We start from the raw sequence: 16,113 nt of genomic DNA, 5'->3' as shown, positions 1-16,113 counted from the left end.
TTGTATTATTTTGTGTGTTTTTTACTCATATTTCTGTATGAATTGGGCTTGATGTCTACGTGCTTTTGCTATTGATTCCTTGTATAAAATTCCTTGTATAATGCATTTTGTCAACAACAATGGTGCAGTCTATATATAATACAGTGGTGTAGTCTACGTGATACGCAGGTATACACAGTATACCCACTGAGAAAACTCCAGGATTTCCATATACCCACTTAAAAATGCCCAATGACACGCAACAACATACTTTCCATTATATTTATGATATATTTTGAATTGTCATCTGTGCTATTCTTCTTCACATAAGCTAAATAAAGAGATTTCCACCATAAATTTGTGCTTAAAAGTGTATCAGAATGCAGGAAATGAAGTCGTCGATGCTCAAAACTGTCGATGCCCCCACACTATGATATGGCGGCCTGGAACACCGAAGGCAGCATCATTGGTCCAGGAAACGTTCGTTCATTTTTTTTTGCTGTCACATATGAAATCCAAAAAACAAGAAAACAACTCCATTTTCCGTTTTTCCGTTTTTTTTAGAAAAAAGAAAAAACGAAATTATGACTTGATTTTTGGTTTCCCCGTTCTTGCACGGAAATCAGAAAAAACACTTGATATTCCGATTTTCCCCTGTGGGTGATGCTAAATCTGATTGGCAGGATATGCATTCATTGTTTTTCAAATTAAGAGTTTACCCACACTGTATTTGTTAGCCTGTAAAATTAATAGTCTATATGTAAAATTAATAGTCTATATGCATGCTTTTTGTCTATTAATCTATTGAAATAGCCTAAATGTAAACATGTTCACGCATTGACAGACAAAAGGCACATCTATTTTTGTAGGAAAGGGGAAGACCCATTTCATTGTTTAATCCTGTTGTGTCCAAAGTCATGTTAAACAATTTTTTGTTCCCAGTCAAAAATAGATAGATTTATGTTTAGATAGATAGATAGATAGATAGATAGATAGATACTTTATTGATCCCCAAGGGGAAATTCAAGGTTCCAGTAGCTTAAATACATCACACACAACATACACATACATCACAAACAGGATCATAAAAAAAGCAACTCCACATGAATAGCATGGACAATAAAATTAAAAATACTAAATAAATAAAAAAATCCAATGAAAAATCCACATGACTGTACTAAGGGATGTATAAGCATGAGACGCCTCTGAGACTGACCCTGTGATTCGGTATGAGAGTGTGTGTCATGGTGGTAGTGCAAATAGGTCCAATAGTGCAAGGATAAAGTCTAGAGACCAGCATTAAATATGGACAATATAAGAGATAAAAAGTCAATATTAGAGGTTTGAAGTAATAGGGTTACAGCCATTGTTCATGTATTAAGTTATGTTAGACCTCAGTCCAGGCTGGTGGGAGGAGGGAGGGAGGGATTGTGCATATATGGGCTAATATAGCCAGTAAACAGTAAACAGTGGGCCAGTGGACAGTCAGTACATAACTGTTATTGTAGGAGGTAGTGGAAGTGGTGGAGAGGGAGGAGAGGCAGAAAGACTCTCTCTCCTCTTCTCTTTAGTGAAGCATTGTAGAGTTGTATGGCCCTGGGGACAAATTACTTTCTCAGTCTGTCATGACTGACAAAATGACCGTTCCATTAATACTCATCATACAAATTTAAATAATACATTTATTCTTTGTTTTAGATGTTTTTATTAACTTAAATTCTTATGAATAATACAATTGTTTTGTCTATTTGTTATTTATGGCCTGTATGCCTCATTGATCTGAGCTTATACATCTTAAATTCGATCGAGAACTAAAAAACACAATTGCTGGATTAATTTGACGATAATAAATAATCAGATGAAACATAATACTGTTTATCACAGATTACTTTGGGCCAAAGTTACCAAGGACATTTGTCAAGAAACCATTTAAAAATGTATACATTCACATAAAGTAACACCTGTTTAGGTCAAAAGTAAGAGATTTTATCTGTCACTTTGGAAAAAGAGAGTGACGCTGAGAAAAGGTTAGTGTTGTAGGTGTGGAAAAAGCAGGGAAATATTAAAAAGATAATAAAATGATCTATGGAAAGGAGTGCCATGTCTTTTTGGTACATGATAAAGTATCTGCATTCAGGAAAAAGTTGGACTGTGTTGGGCTCGCGTGGAACAGGGCTCAGTCCCTGTGCGATTTGTACCACGCATGCGTTGAAACACTTGACGACCAACTGCGACCAAACATCACAACTTAATTTTTTTATGAAATCTTTCTTATACAATAGTCATACAAACAATCAACAATCAATAACCATAGACTGTATATTATTAATGCGATGAAGTGTAAACGTACCTAAGTGTCCTTTCGAAGACGGGATGACAGCTCTTCCAACGACCACTGCTGTATACCACTATAGTAGCTACATGCTAACAGCAGTACACATGTCATCTTAGCTGGCAGTGTTGTTAAATTCTTCCCAATTCTGGGTCACATTCCTGCTGAAACATGTCCGATTGTGTAGTGTTTGGTTCAGAACCCTTTATCTGTGATTTTTGACCTTAGAAAGTGATGCTTCGTTCCACTACAATCTAACTTTAGCATACTCTATTATAACTATTATGTAGCTGTATGCTAACACATTAAAGTAATTTGTCCCCAGGGCCATACAACTCTACAATGCTTCACTAAAGAGAAGAGGAGAGAGAGTCTTTCTGCCTCTCCTCCCTCTCCACCACTTCCACTACCTCCTACAATAACAGTTATGTACTGACTGTCCACTGGCCCACTGTTTACTGTTTACTGGCTATATTAGCCCATATATGCACAATCCCTCCCTCCCTCCTCCCACCAGCCTGGACTGAGGTCTAACATAACTTAATACATGAACAATGGCTGTAACCCTATTACTTCAAACCTCTAATATTGACTTTTTATCTCTTATATTGTCCATATTTAATGCTGGTCTCTAGACTTTATCCTTGCACTATTGGACCTATTTGCACTACCACCATGACACACACTCTCATACCGAATCACAGGGTCAGTCTCAGAGGCGTCTCATGCTTATACATCCCTTAGTACATCTATCTATCTATCTATCTATCTATCTATCTATCTATCTATCTATATATCTATCTATCCTACAAAAATAGATTGTGCCTTTTGTCTGTCAATGCGTGAACATGTTTACATTTAGGCTATTTCAATAGATTTTTTCAGTCAGTTAAGCCAAATAATTGGGTGACAAAAAGCATGCATATAGACTATTAATTTTACATACAGACTATTAATTTTACAGGCTAACAAATACAGTGTGGGTAAACTCTTAATTTGAAAAACAATGAATGCATATCCTGCCAATCAGATTTAGCACCACCCACAGGGGAAAATCGGAATATCAAGTGGTTTTTCTGATTTCCGTGCAAGAACGGGGAAACCAAAAATCAAGTCATAATTTCGTTTTTTCTTTTTTCTAAAAAACAACGGAAAAACGGAAAAAGGAGTTGTTTTCTTGTTTTTTCGATTTCATATGTGAAAGCAAAAACAAATGAACGAACGGAGAAAGAGAGAAATCATTTAGAGACAGATGTGCTTTTTGGGACGCCGCAGCGGGGTTATTTTCCTCCGCATACCGGGCTGTCATATTTGGTGTAGCCTATAAGTGCTTGGCTGAGGAGCCAGTGGTGCGATGCCACCTGTGGGATTATTACTGAACGCCTCTAAATCAGACAGGAGCTTTTTGACAACGAATAAAACTAACTTTTATCCGTCCTGTTTTTTAGCTTATACATTTCCTCGTCAAAACGAAAGCTAAAGTTTGGAATGACGCAGCTATTTTTGGTCAAGCTATGACGACACCTATCACTTTTTCAATCTTTTAAAATACAGACGAACGACACTTTGACACAGCGATGAAGTGGAGAACTATCCTATGGATTGGAGTTATTGTTTTTATTGTTTTTATTTTTTTTAATTTTGTTCTGGTCATCAAGGCAACCACCACAGGTAGGCCTAACGTTACATCATTACTAACTTGGGCTACATATGTCAGTGTGGGCTCTATCTTCTTTTTTTAATAGGATCGTGGTAAATTTGCGTTATTTTGCAATTTGTTGCTTTTATTGAACTTTGGTTAAAAACCACAAAAACGAAAAGAGAGCAGGCCCGCGGCCGCTCACAATTCTCACTTTGACAGTTACCGGTTTCCTTGAAAAATGCCACCACTGCCATTGTTCTGTCAATGAATCCTCTATGATGTAGATAAGAGGAGATACTACCTACACAAGTAGGCCTACGTAGATAAGACAGGAAAGCACAGTTTGTGGTGAATATGAAAATATAAACCTATCATAAGTAGTCAGGCCGAAGCAGGGCTGGACTGGGACAAAAAAATCGGCCCGGGCATTTTTGGCCCAGGCGGCCCACACCCACCGTGATGGGTCAGACACATTCCCTTAGATAGTCCTCTTTAAATATGCGTGCATTCTATGATATGAGTTGCGTAGTGTTCTGTGTTCATGTGATCGTTTTGGATCCTTCAAGAGGGGTCTCAAGACTTATCTGTTGATACACTTAAATAATTCATTCATTCTTAGAGTTATGATTTGCATATTTATGGTATTTTTATTATTTTTTATTATTGATATGTGATATTGTATTGCCATTATTACTATTTTGCTTAATATTGGCAACTTTAAAAACAGTTAACTGATAATTTTAACTATTGAGATTCATATTTTGCCGCTTTAGACACAAGTGTCTGCTAAATACTATAACAATAACTATAACCCGTCCCAAAAGCCACAATAAAGCTGAGAGTAGTATATGCCCTGGAAAAGGCCACATCGTCTTCTACTCTCTCTTCCATCTTTTCCTCCCTCGCTCCCATGGCCCTGTCATGGTCACTCTCCTCCTCCTTGTCTTCATCCCTGTCTTTCTGCTTCTCTGTATAGCCAGCCACCTCTCCTCCTCCTCGGCTTCAGGTAATGCTGATGTTGAAGCAGCTACTACAGCCCCAAACATGTCCGAAATTTTGGCACATTTTGAGGAATCCGCCTGTAGATTCTCAATCTTTTTCTCCGGTCATTTCTCTGCACCTCCTTTACACGTTGGTGGTCGTTTGTCCATTATAACGTGGATGCTAAACTTCCAGCATAACTATTACAGCTTGTGTGTCAGGGCCGGGAGGGGTGGCCTTAGTGGGATTCGTAAATTTGCGGCCCGGAGTGGGGAAGGGGGTTCCTGGCCAGTGCCAATAAAGAAAATTAACCAATGGGCCGCTGTGAGTTCTTTATGGGCCGGCCCGGCCAAAAAATAAAAAAGGCCTATTTATATCGGCGAATCGGCCCAAAAGTGCGTCGGCCCACCGGGAAAATGCCCGGTATGCCAGATGGCCAGTCCAGCCCTGGGCCAAAGTGATTGTCGGCTAATTATGGAGGAAATGCTGACTCATCAGGCTGATAGAACACTTTAGCCTTCTCTTTGATTCTTTCTGTTGCCTAATATTTAATTTTTTTATGTTTTTATTTAATCTCTGAATTGTGTTTTATCTCGTTTGAGCAGAGCAAAGAGAGCGAAGAAAGGGGCACGGTAAGTTAAAAAAAATGCTGTTTCCAGTGTCAGTGTAACTCCTCGCTTCATTGCTACAAGAAATGGTTGAATTTTGAAGCAGTCAGGTGTTAAAGATCATCAGATTTAAGTTGTATATTTTTCATAAGCAAAACTCAAAATAAAGACAATGTTGCTGGCTGTGGAGTAGAGCTGTTCTGAAACTAAACAAAAACTAAAACATTGGGGGGCGCCCTAGTAGCCCACCTGATAGAACGAGTGCCCCATGTACCAAGGCTTAGTCCTTACCAGCAGCTGTCCTATCCATTAAAAGCCAAAATGCCCCAAATAAAAATAAATAAAATAAAAAAATATAACCTTGAAGGAAAACTAAACTGAAACTATGAGGCCAGGTTAAAAAAAGCATATAAAAAATTAGAAAAAGAATTAATCATTTCCGTTTGAGTTTTTTTAGTTATATTTCACTACTGAAAACAGGAGACGGAATGCATTTTTGTAGACTCTCATCACAACATTGAACCACAGAAATTAAACAGACTTGGCATGAGACAGCGCTGTGTCATAATCACTTCACATCAAAGATTTAATGTTAACATCATGGCTATTCTCCAACAAGGTTTCTTTTTGTATATACATACATATACATAGCTACATAATTCTGAGACATTACACCTGGCCCTGGCAAAATAAACTCAAACTAAACTTTCTGAAAAACTGAAACAAAGAAACTCAATATAGAATGCATTTTATTGTTTATTTTATTATAATATTATACACATGTACGAGATTAAAAGCAACTCCTTTTCCAGTGCCAACATTTACGTAAAAGAAATGTAACAATAAAATAAGTAGTGCAAAAGAATGGGGTGAGGGGGTGGGGGTTAAGGTGCACAGTTCAGAGATGCTATGTATGTATATAAAAAAAGAAGACTGAAGTCAGTGCATGTGTGAGTTCAAAGTGGTTATGGCTTTTGGGAAGAAACTGTTCTTGAATCTGTCCTTGTTGTGATGCACCTGTAGCTCCTCCCTGAGGACAGCAGGTCAAACCGATCAGAGCCAGACTGGGAGCTGTCCTTGGTGATGGCTTCTGCTCTGCTGAGGCAGCGGGAGGTGTAAATGTCCATCAAAAAATAAAAATAAGCTGTGAAAAACATTTTTAGTAAACTGAAACTAAACAAAAATTAAAACCTTGGCGATGCCATGGTAGCTCACCTGGTAGAGTGTGCGCCCCATGTACCAAGGCTCAGTCCTTACTGCAGGGGCCCAGGGTTTCGATTCCGAACTTCGGCCCCCTGCTGTGCTGTAACTGCTTCACATCGGACACTAGTAGCTCAAAGATTAAGCATTAAACATCACGGCTATTGTCCAAGCCCAAGTTTTCTGCATGTTGATGTAGTTTCGTACTTCTGAGTCATTACACCTGGCCATGACAAAACAAACTAAAATCCAAAAGTCAAAACTAAAATAAAATAGAAACCAATAGAAAATTAGAAACTTTAATAACCTTGATGTTTGTTCAAAACTTCCACTTAAGTTAACTTTTGCAATAAATGTAGGAACATAGTTCCACTTCTTAACCCTTGTGTTGTCTTTCTGTCGACTTTGCAACTCATTGTCCCTTTTTTTTTTTTAAAGCTTTTTCTTGTCAAAGTTTAGTCTGGATACGGTTTTAAAACTTTTGCTATGCTATAAAATAGAATAAAACACCCAAATGCAATGAAAGTAGTGAACTGATCCTTAATTTTATAGAACAATTCATGTTATTTTTGGACACTTTGGTTGATGGAAACCCAAATTTTGGATATAAAAATATAGAGGACAACTTGAGTGTTAAAGGATAAGTTTACATTGTTTTCAGTTTTCTATTCTGAAGGTTTCATGTTGTTTCTCGTTACAGAAAATGTTCAATTAATTTGCCCAAAGAGCCTGGACGCAGCAGTCGGAGACAACGTCACTTTGGACTTCCACCTCAAGCCCCAATGGAATGAAACAAAGTGGAAAGGCTTTGTTTTTGAATGCAAACAAAGTTCCAACATTGCCCTGGTTTACAAAAGTGGAGGTTTTTCTGATGTAGATCAGGCAAAACGATTCCGTGGCAGAGTATCTTCTGACAGCAGCTGGGACCTAAGCAAAGGCAAACTTGGATGGAAAATCTCCAAATTTGGACAAAGTGACGCGGGAACATACAAATGCATTGTTCGACCTGGAAAACTCAACTGCTGTACTGAACTGAAGATCAAACAGGGTAACGTAAACTTTCACTGCTTGATGACGTAGATGCACACATTACTGTAGGTCTTATACTAGCATCCAGCTGCCAGTAAGTTACTGTAAAATCAGCATGCATAACCTTTATTTATACTCAACAGATCATTGAGGAGTGGCCTTTAATGATCTGATAGAGTCAAATTACAAAGACAAAAAACAATATCACAGAAAAGAAGTGACACCGTCATAAGGAAGATAGAAAGACACTAAAACTTTCTGAATTGGAGAAATTATTTGATGAGTAAATTAGGATAATAAGGATACAAAAGAAAGTACAACCATGTACAGCAAGTACAAGTTTACAGGTTTAAAACCAGATTTCTAAATTGGCCAAAAGGCAATTTAGTGCCTTGTCATTGTGCCTCGTCAATACCAAAAGAGTAAAATGTATGTGTCGGTTTAGTGAACGTAATTTCTCGGATGATTTTATGTTTAAAGAAAGGATCTTACTCTTTAACAGAATGGTCGACCTCCTTAGAAATTCTTTCCATAATGTTGTCAGACAGTTGTCAGGCAAAACAAGACACTTTTAATGGACACAAATCGAGGGTGCACAATTGCAGCCCGGTTTGCGACGGCCTGGTTACTGGGTTCTCGCTCAATACTGGACCAATTTCAAAGTTTGTTTTTCACATCAGTCTATTAGACACAAATGCATGGGGAAATAGGGTCCAGGTTGCCAAAAAAATAAAATGACCCTTTAATGCCTGCACTGATTTTCAGAACTTAATGCTTTCTGAATACTTAAACTTTTTTCTTTTTCTACAGACCATCCACATGAACTCAATCCATCAGATGGTTACCAGCGACATAATACCAGCTCTTCGATACCTGAAAAGCCAACAGGTAACCCACAGACTGTTAACTTGCTCCGTAATAGAAGTCCCAGGTTGCCTGGGATACCTTCAGTTATGGGAAGAGTGACATTCATAGTTAATTAGTTTTATTTTATTTCTGTGTCCTATGGCCCATCCCATATGGGATTAGAAGACACCACCAGGGTATTTAACAGACATCTTCTGGTCTCGCAAGTCATGTGGAGAAATACATGAATAACATTACACAAAAAAAACTAAGACCCAAGCCTGTCTCTGTGTTACTGTTAATGCAAATGGACGCCTGCCCTCCCTCTCCATGCCGCCAGTGCCTCCGGCTGATGTTTTACTGGCGGAGCTCCAGGCACGAAGGGAGGGCATCCTTCATCTGATAAAAACAACGCAGGTCTTTTTTCCTTTTTTTTTGGGAGCGAAAGGTGAGCGATTTTGAGTGGAGCGACGTTATGTCTAAGTTGAGAGCAAAGCGATATTGAGCAGAGTGGCAGGGAGTGGCCTCGAGCAGGAAAGTGATCAGCTCCATGAGGGTGGATCGGAAATCCCTACTACATCCTACTTTGCTCCAATGCAGTGCGTGTACATGCACAGCAGTAACCAGGGTAGGGTTCGGTCATTTCTCCCTGTATATATGAGCAGGGGAAGAGTGGGAAGAATGACGAGAGTAACTCTACCTCCGGTATAGCAGGTGACGCTCCGCCAACGTACCACTGGTCGGTTTAAGGCTTTTTTCTTCTGGTTGACCTTTGTCAAAATCACAACAACTTGGAAAGCCCGGAGAAATGAGTCTCCTGGTCCGTCCAGAAATTGGTCTTGTTGATAGTTCTTGCCATGGCGAAGTCTTCAGTGGGTTTAAAGGTTGTAATGTGATGTTGTTTCTTTTGTTTTTAGTGCTGTTGCTTCCAAATGCTCTCTTCTATGTCCAGGTCAGAAGCCACTGCAGTGGAGTAGGGTGGGGGCACTTATAACCTAGGAAGAATGCGCAAGATGTGTAATCCGAGTTTACCCCGGTTAAAGTGTATACATGCAGGAATACCCCGGTTACTACAGAGGTTATCTACGTTTGTTAACCGGGGGATGACAACCATTTAAAAACCTGTCAGAATGGTTTGTAATATCAGAGTTGTTCTATCAGCTGGAGTACGCTTCCCCCTGATCGAAAACTTGTCTTTTTTTGTGTTCCTGCCTCTCGCCAAAAGCCTGGAGGGATAGTCTGAACAGCTGGTAGAGAAAACAGATGAACAGATCGGTGTAATGTTGGGAGTTTGCAGTAGCACTAACCTTAATATCTTTCCTACATTCTTTCAGATGGTAACCGCACTGGCTCTACCAACACTTTGTCTGGCGGGGCCATCGCCGGCATAGCCACAGCTGTCATAGCCGTCATAGCCTTAGCCATCATCGCCAGGGTGATCCGTAAGTAATATATTTTTCAGCTTTTTATTACTGATGCTTAACCAATTAAAGAGACACAAAGTTGTTTGTCTGACCCAAACCTACGTCACTGACAGGTGTGGCCAGTAAACTTAAAATCATCCTGCACCAGTGCTGAGATGCTGGACATTAGGTTTATTTTGGTGAATGCTAGAAGATATAGTTTGCGTCCTGTCACAGACCAAACCTTGACGTAACTATCTACTATTACCTAACCTTAAAATGCAATCGTTGGCTCTGTAAATCATAGAGTGTGGTCTAGACCTTTTCTACCTGGAAAGTGTGCATTATTCCATCTTCTTCCTCTTTCAGCTGGAGGTTTTGATGGAAGGTGTCCCTTCCTCTTATCTTTTTCAGGCCTTCCTTGCCGTCAACGTTTTGAAGGTGTTAGGCAGAACGACCCAGATGCTCAGGCAGTGGATGGAAGAGCTGGAGTCCAAGGTAAGCCAGATGATTATTAGGATGTATTGTTGGAGGGTACGAGAGCAGATAGTTTCATCATCTGGAGCCGGTTGCACCAACAGGGCTTTACTAAGCCTGGTCCTAACTGCTAAGTAGTTCTTAGTTAAGTCTTTAGAGTTGACCTAACGTCTGTTGCACCAACCAAACTTAAGCCTAGGCTTAATTACGCCTGGTCTTAGCGTTGCGCGTTCATGTGTTGTTGACCAGCAGCGTGCGTTGCTAGGTTACGCTGTAAACCATCTTCCGCTGTTTTGTTAACTTGTAACGTTAGCCGTATCAATGGAGGAGCAAAGAAAAAGAAAAGAACATTTCACCGACATTGAGATACGAAAGTTAATAGAGCTGTACAGTCAGCACAGACACACACTGACTGCCAAGCAATCAAATACAATAACAAACAAGAAAAAACAAACAACATGGAGACAGATACAGTAACAGAGGCCATTAACGATTGCTCTGACTCCGGCTGCCTTCGGACAGAAAGCAATGTAAGAAAAAAGTGGAAAGACCTCCTGAGCAAAGCAAAAAAAGATTTGTCTGCAAAAAAAACACCACCCGACCTGCGGGGGTACTCCCCCAAAAACTTACGTGTACAGTACCATAATTGTGGATATCTCTGGAGAGGATTCCCCGGCTTTTATTGGTTTGGTCGGTGCGGAAAGTGGCGGTACCGACAAAGAAGAAACTGCTGTCTCTCCAGAGATGGATGTCGATCACTCAAGCGAGAGTGTGATTTGTGAAGGTGTGTATATATATTAGAGTAGCCTAGAATAACAGTTTTAGTAGTTGTCTTATAACAATAGGCCTATGACAGATTATCTGTATTTTTTAGACTAGATGGAGGACCTAGTCACTCCACAAAGTTCTCACGAACACAGCAGCGGTGCACCGCCGGTGAAACGGATGAGGGGGCTGGATAATCTTCAGCAGACACTTCTTGAGAAGGAAATTGTTAAAGTGGAGACTGAAACAAAAAAATGACCCACCGAGCAAGAAAAGTTGGAACTTGAAAAACAAAAAATATTGTTAGAAATACAGTTGCTCCAACAACAGATGAACAGGTCATCTTCGCCTATTTCTGAAGAGGATGGGCGGTCTTTTGTAATTCTGTAAATAAGCCTAATGGCAAATTGTGTACAATGAATCAATGACAATAAAAAAAAAGTTTATTATAGACCTACTGGACTTTCTTTGTGGCTTATTTGTATGGTTTACAACCTGCAGATAATTGGCAGAATTATTTTTAACATTTATAAAGCATTAATAATGCGCGTACGGACTAGTCGTCCACCGACATCTTCATTCCCTGCATGGTCCACAGGGTCGACACCTTCCTCCGGCACCGGCTGATGGTGTTGCCTAGGAAGAGGGATCCTCTTGGTGACACAGATGTTGTGGAGGACAGTGCATGCTGCTATTACGGTGCAGACTCACTCAGGGTGCATCCGCATCTCTCCATGAAGACAGTGAAACCTAGAAAAAATAGTCAATGATTACTGTAAAACCTAAATGTGTCACTTTTTTACTATTAATAAATGAGCAAAACTTGGCCACTAAATATTTAATATTACATTTTTTTTTTTATTATTTTGACGATCGCCATATGCGTAGTGAACGCGCATATAGAGAGAAATGCACATAATGGATTACATAATCAGAGGGTAGCCTATGTCTTTTCGTTTTGAATTATATTGCTATATTTGCTTCTTATTTATTAAATACAGGCAATTGGTTTATGAAAAATCGATTAAAATTAAGATACAATTTATCCAAAACGAAATTCACTTTAATTCACTGTTCACTTTTCATAATCTAATATAATATTTTAACAAATATGAAGCAACTGCTAGCCGCCCATGTATATAGTTTTCAGTGATCTAGTGACAGACCTACATCAGCACCATGGATAGGGGAACAGACACTGCGGAAAGGTTTTTACCTGCGCTTGAGGACTCCGATGCACCGCTCAACAAGTGACCTAGTGGTGGTGTGGATGGTGTTATACCGTCGTTCTTGCTCAGTCCTCGGAGCAATTATAGGCGTCATCAGCCAGTGTTTCAGTGGGTATCCACTGTCGCAGAGAAGCAGCCCGTTTACTCTTCCAGCCTCGAAATCCTGGTATAACGCACTCTCCCGGAGGATGCGTGCGCCATGGGTAGATCCAGGCCATCTCGCCACCAAATTAAAGATTTTATAATTGGCGTCACAAGCAATCTGCACATTGATTGAATGGTATCCCTTGAGGTTGACATACAGATACTCATGCCCAGATGGTGCCTGGATCCGGACGTGAGTCCCATCGATGCAGCCCACAATACCAGGAATGCCAGAGGCCCGGCGGAATCGGTGTTTCATCACCGCAGACTCGGCCTCAGTGGGGAGGTGAGCAGATCGTGGAAAGCGACGGCTCAGTGCCAGTGACACTCTGCAGATGGCCCGACATGCGGTGGATTTGTGGACATTAATCATATCTCCAACGGTGTTTTGAAACGCACCATTTGCATAAAAACGTAGCGCTATTAACAGCTGTAATGCTGGTGTCATTGCTGCATTGTGGTTCGATACATACTGTAAGTCGGGTGACAGCTCTTCAACAAGTTCATATATATCCCTCCGACAGAATCGAAACCTCTCTATCAGCTCCTCATCAATGTATATGTCCAATGGATTGCTTCTCTCCCTAATAACTCTCTCCCGTCTAAAAGCCAGCTCATTGTAAAATCTGTGTATAAGGCGCGCCATGTCTATACTGTCTTTAGTTATGTGGTTACGAAGTGGTTACTATAGAAACATTATCTATCGGATAACGGCTATTAACGCTATTATATGCCTAGATTTTGAATTTACGCCTGCTACTGACTAGGCGTAAGATTTACGCCCGGTCTTAGCGAGAAGAGGACTTAAGCCTGGACGGTGCAACTGTCGTAACTTTTAGGTCGGACTTAGAATGCTGAGTTAAGACCTACTTACCTTAAGACCAGGCGTAAGCCCTGTTGGTGCAACCGGCCCCTGAGCTGGAAGCAAAAAAATAGATTCATGACTAGGGCTGTGTATCATTCAAAAAATGTTGCCATAACATAACTTTGCTACCATTTCCTAAACAATACTTTTTTTCGATACCAATTTTTATAAAACAAAAACAAACTACATTATGGCACAAATCTTTTTATCTACTTTTGGCTGCTACTACGTGAGCTCTATACTCTGTGTAGAGTTTATCTTGCGAGTCTCTACGAAGTGTAACATTAGACAGCCAATCACAAACATTATTACATCTTGGTAGAAGCATGCTGCGTGCTGATTAGCTCACTGACGCTGATGATGTTTACTCCTTAGGTATTGAAATTGGGAATTGAATGACGAGGCATTTTTGAATACTCGATACTTTCGAGGCAGTTTGGTCTGTGTTTAAAACATATTGAATTCGGTACCCAGCCCCATTAACTTACAGCCGGGCAACTTTCTCTCTTTGTTGGGTGCACCGTGTAACTCATTAGTGGAAACCCCGGCGTTGAACATTGAAAAAAGCTGTCATTGAATGTAATCCAGGGTTTGCAGAATTAATGTCATGTTAGGGTATATACATGCAGGAATACCCCGGTTACTACAGGAGTTATCTAGGTCTGTTAACCGGGGGATGAGAAGCATTTAAAAACCTGTCAGAACGGTGATACGGTGACTAAAGTTTTCCACCGGTTAATAAACTTACCCCATAAATGCACCACGGCTGTCTGGCTTGTATTTTGCCGCTTTTCCCACACTGCCCATTTTGGCAGCTGCCGGGTCGAGACAGGAGGCGGAAGTGGGGTTCGGGGCCATGTTGGATGCCCCAGTTACCAGAAGTAACATTTAAAATGTAGTTTCTCATACACAATGTGTACAGTGAGAGAACTTACTGCTTGGATCTACAAAAAAACAATGAACACGGTTGATTCATCAACACAAAGGGCTGTTAGACAGTAAGGCTCACACTGTTCACTTATTGCTCTCACGTCACATGGAAGTAAAATATTCAAAATGAGACAGAAGATTGTGTCGCTTGGTTAAATGAGGTAGCCAAGGGACTGAAATCTCTCTAAATTCATGACGAAAACAATAAAAAAAATGTATCGACTGCAACCAGGTCTCTGACCCCAGAACTAGAACTGTTATTTTAACTTTAAAGATGACTAATGTGTGATTGACAATGCATTTTTATTTTTGGGTTTCATTATCTGCCTTGTAAACTTCTCTCACCTTCTCTTCTCACAGACGAACCAAACGACCAAAACGAAAGAGGGGAAGGGATTCAGCTGGAAGTGATCAGGGACGCAAACCCTCTGGAGCAGGGACATCTTTAGTCTTTATGTCCAGTCTTTGGCCAGTCTGTAGCTGCTCTTTACTTGCCAAAAGTACTTTTATTACATTCCAGTAAAACAAGCTCAGGTAAATAATTTTGCACTGCCCTGCTATACCTAACTGTCAAAACAAGTCATAGCCAATCATCTTCAGAAACAGGCTTATTACAAGTAAGTTTTAACTACGGCTGGACCGTATAAACAGCAGCTACACCTTTATGAATTTTGAAATTTTAGGCCATACCGCCCAGCGTTTAGTGTTCACATGAGGAATTTGCTCATATAATTGATGAATTGAGCTAACTACACATGATGTGCTGTAAAAACACTCTGCGCTAGCTGTGCCTTTGTATTAATATTGGGGAGCGCGGTGGAGAAACTCGGAGGAAGCGCTACCCAAGGTGCTGAAAATTGCCGCCGAGTGCTACGCTCCAAGTTGAAATTGTTTCTGAGACATTTTCTCTTTTTGAGAATCAAAAGAGAAAGGAAAGCCAGAATAATTTTACATTTACAATTAAAAGGATGAAGAGGACGGAATGTGTAAAATGTTTACTGAAAACTAGGGATGTCCCTATAGGAAGTATTGGTTCCGAGCCAATAGGGGCATTTTTTTATTGATCGGGGATCGGAGGATCCCCTTACTCAGATCATTTACGTCAGCTGAGCACAATTTTCAGCAGAATGTAAACGCTAGGGGTGGCACGGTTCATGAAAAAACATTGTTCGGTTCGTTTGTCTAGGTTCGGAGCGTGTGTGCGTCGCACTGCTCGTCAGTACACTGCTAATGTGCACTAACTACTTACTGCCGTAGTGCCCACTTTCAACACCTATGTTAAAACACTTATCGGAAATGTCGAGCGGGATGAGCGTGACGAACGCAACATATGGCAGCTGATTGGACGAATGCGTCACGTGGGTCTGGCTGCTCCCGAATTTCAAAACAGACTTTTAATGGCAGCTCGTTCTGAATACAATCTCGTATTTTACGAAAATAGTTCACCAAAACGTGTTTCTGTAAACATTTTAAGCAAGAAATAGGCCATAGAGTTGCTGAATCTCTGTTTTTGTGATCGACAAAGTTTAAAGTTTAAAATATTTTTGTCAGATTTTGAGCCGAGCTTGGGGTACTTAATTACTCCATAAAATCATCTCTCAATGCAAATCAAACCAGCTATTAGGCTGACTGAAATAAAACCATGCCAATCTCTAGGCATGGTGAAGGGTATGTGATGATTTG

At 40.2% G+C, this 16,113-nt stretch overlaps 1 protein-coding gene across 2 annotated transcripts; it reads left to right on the top strand.

Moving 5' to 3' along the window:
• Positions 1 to 7,393: 7,393 nt before the first annotated feature.
• On the top strand, positions 7,394 to 15,277 carry LOC114573990 (uncharacterized). Of its 2 annotated transcripts, none has more exons than XM_028606262.1 (5): positions 7,394 to 7,790; positions 8,582 to 8,659; positions 9,952 to 10,059; positions 10,435 to 10,518; positions 14,791 to 15,277. In XM_028606262.1, exons 1-5 carry the CDS (start codon positions 7,424 to 7,426, stop codon positions 14,877 to 14,879), a joined length of 726 nt encoding a protein of 241 aa, XP_028462063.1. In that variant the 5' UTR covers positions 7,394 to 7,423; the 3' UTR covers positions 14,880 to 15,277. The 2 variants fall into 2 exon arrangements, with proteins under 2 accessions (XP_028462063.1, XP_028462064.1); XM_028606263.1 differs by lacking the exon at positions 14,791 to 15,277 and adding an exon at positions 12,810 to 12,863.
• The last annotated feature ends 836 nt before the right edge of the window (positions 15,278 to 16,113 follow it).

The sequence above is a fragment of the Perca flavescens genome, chromosome 19 (assembly GCF_004354835.1).
Source record: "Perca flavescens isolate YP-PL-M2 chromosome 19, PFLA_1.0, whole genome shotgun sequence".
Lineage (NCBI taxonomy): Eukaryota > Metazoa > Chordata > Actinopteri > Perciformes > Percidae > Perca > Perca flavescens.
The sequence above is the reverse complement of the archived record's forward strand: the minus strand, read 5'-3'. Positions and strand labels throughout refer to the sequence as shown.